This window comes from Danio rerio, chromosome 15 (genome assembly GCF_052040795.2).
Source record: "Danio rerio strain M-AB ecotype USA chromosome 15, GRCz13ab, whole genome shotgun sequence".
NCBI lineage: Eukaryota > Metazoa > Chordata > Actinopteri > Cypriniformes > Danionidae > Danio > Danio rerio.
In genome coordinates this window covers 37224472-37232500 of record NC_141035.1, presented here as the reverse complement: position 1 = coordinate 37232500, position 8029 = coordinate 37224472, and the positions used below count along the sequence as shown (strand labels likewise).

The window sequence follows — 8029 nt, the reverse complement described above, 5'->3', positions numbered from 1 at the left end:
GCCCATGCCTTAACATTTCATTAGCTGTGGTTTAGTATGTAGACTGATCTGTTGGGGACTGAGTTGTTTGTAAGATCACTTAGTCTGTAATCCCCCACCCCCCCTTTTGTGGATAATTTACGTAGTGTTGTGTAGTGTGAACACCACAGCGATTTAAAGACACAAAATAAAGTCATGTAGTGTGAACTGCACAGCAATCTGCCTATGTTTAAAGTCATGTAGTGTGAACTAGGCTTTATTTGAATTGAGGAAATGAGAATGAACTACATTTTATTATTGGACTAATTTATCAACCAATCAATCAATCATGAACTAACAGGCATATACTCACTAGCTAACAACATATCCCAACACAGCAAAGTTTCAGTATGTAGTTTTATGATATCTCTCTTTGAGTGTTGAGACCGAACTGTTGCTTTTATGTCAATTTATAGCACATTCTCATTCTCTGCAACTTACCCTGTTTATGGCTGCTGTTCTTGAGAAAAGAACAGGAACTCTGTGTCTGACCAGACCTTGGTCTTCAGGCATGATGGGAAAGTCTTTTCTGTGGCATAGGTTCTCATCATTAAAGCTCTTCCCCTCTGAATTCTGCCTGCCAAACTATGCGGCTTCCAGCGGAGGCCGGCGCACGAGGACATGGATTGCAATGAGGCCTAGCTGAACATACTTCCTACCGGTGACACCCCACATCAATCTTACGCTGCTCGGCCGTAGGAGGTGAAAGCATGGGCTCACACACTCTCAAGCAAAGGCTGGAGCTCAGCGGGTGTGTTTTAAGAAAAAAACCTCTGATTTCATCGCTTCATTCAAAGCAGGAAGCTCTAAAGTGTGTCATTTATAACAAAGAAATTCTCTCTACTACAATACTTCATTTGAAGTTTTAAATTTAAAGCTGAACTGCATAATTATATTATACATGTTGTGTTATGAGCAAATGCAACTGTATCAAAGCACTCTCTGTTAATTTTTTTGTAAATTACACAGTATTTCGCTGTAATATGAGCTGCATTTTACTTTGGGACAGTTTTGCCGTATGTTACTGTATTTTAAAGTTGCTTTGTGAATTATTGTATATTTTGCAGCAAAGATATACAATACTGTAAATGCATATACAGCAATTGTTGCTGTAAATGATAATATGGTATTTTTGCTGTAACTGTTGCCAGTAAGTTAACTGTAGATTCTACAGGACATTGTTAACAGTCTTCTATGGAGGTGCTGTATGTAAATTTTTGACTCTTCTAAAGCATTAAAATAGCATAATATGGTTGCAGATATTTAAGAAACATGCTAAGTGAACATTCTTGTTTATCTAAAAAACAATGCTAAAGTTCGTTTTTTCTGCTTTGAAAATGTACTTTCCATGCCTGAACACTGTCAGAGGCTGCGTATGAAACCGCCTACTACTCAGTAGGTACTGCATTTGAATTTAAATGTACTACTCGTCTGTTAGAAAAGTGCATTCTATACAGTATTAATGTGAAAAGTATGAATGGAATTTGGACGTACTACATCCGCCATTTTGTCATGGTCACGTGACCTTCCTTCGCTTCACTCCCATTCATGAATTCTCGCATACTGATTTTCGAATTCTATGAATTTGGACATACAACAGTACTTTGCTCGCATACTGATTTTAGTGTACTATATAGTATGGAATAATGCGATTTCGGACACAGTGTTTGTTTTAATTCTTTTAACCTGCACAATGCCATGTTTAGCCAATTATATTGCAGCAACCAGGGTGGCCTTGGTGGAATACCGCATATTTCATTCATTCATTCAGAAAAGCTCTCAAAGCATGCGTCTGTGACCGAAATTCAACCTCCAGTGGACAGTAGAACACTCCAAAATGAGATGCAGATTCAGAGTTGCACATGAGGTTATTAATTAGCAAATAATATAAATATTATAAGCATAAACATTAGATGAGCAGGTTACATTGTAATCAGTGTCCTAACAACACGCTACATGATGATGTTTGCAGTGATGAGCAATTTGGCTGTTTGCACCAGACAAAACACGAAAGAAATTTAGATACAGCTATTCAGAAGCTTAAAATATGCACTCACTCATAAAATGGTTAGATTTATGGAAGATTTATAAACCTCTTTAACATTATTAAATGTACAAGTAGGGATGCAACGATTAACCGGTTTCACTATTAACCGCGCTTTAATTCGTCACGGTTAAGTCATCGTAAAGGCTTCTCAACACTGTGTTTCTGCATGAAACAAAACTGCTGCAACTAAACTGTGCGCTAGTTTGTCACTGAGACTGATAACTATGCACACTAGACTAACTATGACTGAGGCTATTAACTAGGGCAAGCTTGTGCAAGTTTATTATTTTCACTGGAGGGACCATAGACTGTAAAATGTCGGGAGGGGCGCGCACACGACCCAGCGCGCTCATGTTTTCAGGCGCACCTCGTTGGGATGACAGGGCACTTTGGTGGCTGAAGTCTGAGGAAGAATCAGCACTTGAAAAGTAGACAGGTTTGCAGACCCACTTAGAGTTTTTATTAATGGCGCCGATAAGAGCGATCATGTAGTGAATGTTAATCCACCAGCCGAGATCAACCGAGTGATTTTGGAGAGAGCGCTGAAAGACTCGGAGTGGATCAGCTGTTTAATGGCCTGAATCTCGATGCGTTGCATTCACCGCACGTTCAGCACAAATGTCCGCTAAATGTAAAACCTAACACTGTACACATCAACGCCAAAGAAGCTCACCTTTACTAACTTTAAACTGAAACTGCGGCTCACAGTGACAGTTTTGTGCTGCAACATGACAGTTTTTGCTGATGGTCATCGCGAGAATCCTGCTCTGCCCTGCTGATATAGGCTGGCTGACTCGCCGGCTTTTTTCACAAACACAGAGAGATGAAAATCAGAGCATAACGAGACTGAGCATTTACAAAAACCAAACCCAAACCAAAACTTTTAAAGAATTGCAGAAGTGAGACTTTTCTTCCTTTCTTTTGTCCATTTTTTCTGTTTATTAAATTGACCAGCATATAAAACAATAGTGCAAAATAAACATTTGTTACTGCAATGCTTCATGTTTTTTATGCAAACCATAGATTTTTTTTTATAAAGTAACAGTAGGACTTTTTATTGCCGATAACTCACACATTCAAGGCAGAATAATAATGAGAAATGTTATTCATTGTTAGTATTATTGTTATCATCGTCATCATTAATATTTTATAATTATTAGACATTCATTTTGGATATATTGCGCAAATATCAATAAATCATCAGCATTAGTTAGATAGTTGTTTCTGGTCTTTGTTAGTCCTAATTGATGCTGTTTTCAAATACAATACATCCGTTAATATACAAGTTGCAGTGGTGCTTATTCATTTTTGGTGGGTGCTCCTAATTTTAAAGTTGGGAGCACCAGCAATTTCAAGCCCTGACTTAGACAAATACTGTTTTTTTTATTTATTCTTTTTTTTATTTATTTAATGTTCTGTCATTTATTTACAGTGTAAAATTATGTCTGTTTAAATGTCAAAAACACTCACTTATTTTTAAGCACATAAAACACTTTTTTATTTTCAATATCTGAGGTGAACTATCTGCTGCAACCATCATTGTCAGTTTTCTGTTGTTCCGTTGCAAGAAATAGAAACCATTTATAATGTATCAATTCGAGGTGTTGATTGGAACAAAAATGGAAGATATTCCTTCTATCGCTTGCCGTTGCTTTTATATAGAACACAATTTAAATCTGCCTTAAGCTTAAATTTTCAGGCTCCCTCCAGTTGGTCAATTTGGCAACCTGCACTTGCATTTGTTTTGATCAAGGAATGCAATACGTAGTTCAACCATTGGGTGTCAACTTGCTTACTGCACCTATAAAATGAACTAGTTCTGTTCTGTCAATATGCTTCTTAGCAAAGGTTTTTCTAGCCTTTTTTTCCAATTCTATTCAATGTATATTATTTTCTATAGCTCTTATTACAATGTAGATTCTGTCAAAGCAGTTTAAAATAGATGCACTAGATGACTAGTAAAATTGAAACTGCTTCAGTTTAGTTGTCACAGCTGAAGTTCACTGTAATGTAAATGTCACTGCTGAAAGCCCAAACACAATAGCCACTCCACCGATGTGCAGCTCTACAAGTCCCAAACCAAACAAGCAAGTGACGAGGAACAAACTTCACCAATTGACAAAAAATTACATTTTCTTAATTCTATGTTGAGATATTCTTCTTTGCGTCTTTAATGTACAACCAGTCTTTTTTTGTGTACTCGAATGTGTTGGAGTCTCTTTAACTGGACAACCTGCTGTCAGAGGGTTTTCAGTCTCGTTAGTATGGCTTACCATTTTTCAAAATCAGTGTAAACTTTTACTGGAAAGCTTCACTAAGTTAAAATTGTGTCTGTCAGATAATTTACCTCCAGACTAAATTTGATTATGTTCAAAATCATTGCTTAAGATTTTTTCTTCTTTTTTTCTTGAGCCCCCATGCCGCAAATATCCTATGTAAGTTTTTATGTCCTACTTCTCATGAAATGTGCCTCAAAATTCAGTTGCTTTAAAAATGCATTGAAAAGGCTGAGGCCGTAAAAGCTGACAGTGTCTCCTCCTGGTCCTGTTATCTGGATTAAGTGGACTGGTTGATGTTGTTTTCTCAGTGGAGGGCTTTGACTGCTCTGCCTGGTGAGTCCAGCTTCTCAGCACAGCCTCACTGGCAAAGAGCATGGTTTTCTTCTTCTGCTCGCACCACGCTCTGTTTTTTCAGCTGGATCACAGCGTTTCACCGGGAACTTCACCAGCTCTTAGATTTGATGGACCTCACACTTGCACAAGGCCTTAGCCACTATCTCAAAGAAAAATTCTAAAGAGAGTTGACAGTGTTTGCAACCTCATTAGTCGCACTTGCTAAAGCTGTCGTGTAGACTTCCACTGAAGGAGGAAGCTGTGCTGTTGTAAGGCAACAGAATGTAATGAAGATTTAAGGTGTGTTTTTCTTTATTTGTTTTTTATTTATTAATTTATTTATTTTTACTTTAACACAAGAAATGTAAAAAAAGAAGCAATTGTTCAGAAATGTATTTTATTTTTTTTTTATTTTATTTGGAGTTTCATTGTCCTAAGATTCATAGAGAAGATTCAAGTTGCTGACAGATATTAACACATTGCTAAAAATTAAAAATAAAATAAATTTTTTTGCTAAAAAAAAATAAAACCTTGAATTTTTTTCAACAGTTTAGTTATGTAATTAAATTTTTTTATGTTTTATTTTTATTTTATATACTTTTTCTTATTTTTTATTTTATTTACTTTTTAATTTTAATTGCATTTTTATTTTATTTTGTTTGGAGTTTCATTGCCCTAAGATTCATAAGATTAGATTCAACAGTTTAGATTTTTTTATTTTTATTTTATTTTATTTTATTTTATTTTATTTTATTTTATTTTATTTTATTTTAGGAGTTTCTTAGTCCTAAGATTCAAGATGCAGACAGATATTAACACATTCCTAAAAATAAAAGAGTGGTCTTAAAATGGCTCCCTTTAATTTTTTAAATGGCTCTCTCTCCATCTAAATCTGAGGTGCAGTAAATGTTTTATGAACTTAAGGAAATGTTTTGAAGAACATGTAATATCCAAAGAAAAGTACCTCAGCCATTTAGACACTGATGAGTGCTATTAGACTGACTGAGGCACACCGGCCTAAACATTTAACCTTTTAATGTCCATTTCAATTAGTTTCATAGTTAAGTGCATAATTAATTAATGCACTAATCCAACTCATTGCAATCTTGTCTCTTATTCAGTCAGTATAGGGGTTACAAACGTGAAATAAAGTAAGTAAAATAGTAAATAAAATAGATTAATATGTCCAGAAAGAGCAATAGATGAAACCAGGTCCAGCACAGGTCAAATGGTAGAGCATTTGTAAATGTCAAAAACGGAATAAAATCTCACATTCATCTTGTGGTTTCAGAGTTAAACATCCTCTGGGCGGGCCATCAGGTTCATCACAGTTCTGAATACTACAATCTGTCGACAGCTCTGCGCCAGTCTGTCACACAGCAGTTTTCCTCATGGGTATGAAGCACCTGCGTCTGTCTCATTCATTTATGATCATTTTTGCCATGAAACATGGTTGATCAAATAACAGTTGTTAGTTAATGAGCTCAAGCTGGTAGCTAATGATGTGTTATGACGTGATAATATTCGATGTGTTTTATCAGATATTTTACTCTCCGTTGGCGCTGCTGATTCCTCCTTCAGTGTTTGCGGTACATATACAGTTCAACCTGCTGTACCAGTTCTGGATTCATACTGAGGTATTGTGGGATTTGTTATTATTAATGGTTATAAAATTTTTGGGGTAAAAAAATACTGTCAAGGCTTACAGGATTAATGAAATGATCTTTAAAGGGGTCTTAATGTAAAATGTTTATTCTTCAATAACAGATTTACTGCTCATATTTGAACAGCTTGTTATGAATTTTACAAAAAGATGACATATAGGACTTTATAGGTTTTCTATAAATTTATATAAACTTTTTTTATGTGAAGGACTCTTAAGGGAAAAGAATTGGGATGTTTATACTTCCAAGAGCCACTTCAAGCTGCACTCTGAAAAGCAATAAGTTGACTTTGCTTGAGTGGGTAAACTGATGTCTTACATTTCTTTTACAAAGTATACTCTAACTTAGCCAGATGTATGTTCACTACCTGACAAAGTCTTGTTGTCAATCTCCGTTGTAAGAGCAGCAAATAATAACTTGTCTTGACTTCTAGTTGATCATTAGGAAAAGTGGTAGAAGGTAGATTTTTCTGATAAATCATCTGTCGAACTGCATCCAAATCTTCACAAATACTGCAGAAGGCTTATTGGAACCTGCTTAGACCCAATATTTTTTTAGAAATCAGTCAAGTTAGGGTCTCTGTCAGTTTATTTTATAAAATGTGGAACCCTATTTTTTCTTTTTTCGAAACCTTACCCCCCTTACCTGGGGTAAGATGGAGGAGGCATTGAAGATGAATCCAAAGAATCTAGATGAACTCTGGGAGTCCTGCAAGAATGCTTTCTTTGCCACTCCAGATGACTTTATTAATATTAAGCTATTTAGTTATATTTAGTTATTTGAGTCATTGCAAAGATGTATGGATTCAGTCCTCATAGCTTATGGTAGTCTAAGGGGCCAATCACACCGAATGCGCCTTTACGTTACAAAAATGCGAGGCGCACCACACTAAATCAGCTGGGTATTGTGCTGGAGTGTTGCTGTTGAACTTGGTATAATTTTAATATTTAATAATATTGTGATGTTCAACATTTGTAAAGTCATACAACTCTGGATAATTCAAAACTGCAACTACAAGTCTCTCCTCCATCTTCAAAAGTCTCCATAGTTGACAATACAAACACTGCAGTCACCTCAACAGAAACCCTGGCTCTGCTTTCATTTGTTTTGTTCGGAGAAAGAAACAGAACGCGACCGACGTAACACACTTTTTCTGCTCAAAGTTGACTTTTTTTCAACTGTGAGTGCACAGCGCACAACCGAAAAAACATGAGTCGCAGCAGGGCGCACAAGCAGCACACAAATGCTCGCGGCTGTTTGTAAACCATTCAAAAGAGGCGCCTCTCAACGCAAAAAGCGCGTTTGGACGGATTGGCCCCTAACACGGTATTTTTTTTTTCCACTGCACTATGACTTTTTATTCTATACTGTACATTATTTCTGTTAATGACAAGACTTGTCTAAGCAAAGTCAGATCTTACTATCCCTATTAAATCAAGGCATGATCAAATTTTATTTTGGTCAAATAAGTGTAACCTAGACCCCTTTCATATTAGCCACTTCTTATACCAAATGATCAATTAGAAGTCAAGTTATTTTTTGTTGTTCCTAAAACTTGAATAGGTGGCAAGACTTTTGTCAGGTAGTCTATATTCCTATATAATTTAAAATCAAACTATCATAACAGTGTAATTTTAATAATGACCTGTTTTGTAAACATAACACAAATTGTAGGGATGCACTGAAAT

General features: G+C 35.9%; 1 protein-coding gene across 3 annotated transcripts in view; it reads left to right on the top strand.

The window, feature by feature from the left end:
- agmo (alkylglycerol monooxygenase) overlaps positions 1 to 8029 on the top strand; it is an 83811-nt gene that overhangs the window by 37069 nt on the left and 38713 nt on the right. For all 3 annotated transcript variants that reach the window (XR_015508442.1, XM_087282646.2, NM_212883.2), the window contains exons 4-5: positions 5969 to 6072; positions 6219 to 6314. Coding sequence is in view for 2 of the 3 variants with exons in the window: in XM_087282646.2 (XP_087138772.1) it covers positions 5969 to 6072; positions 6219 to 6314 (200 nt within the window). In the remaining variant the exon portion in view is untranslated. The remainder of the gene's footprint in view (positions 1 to 5968; positions 6073 to 6218; positions 6315 to 8029) is intronic.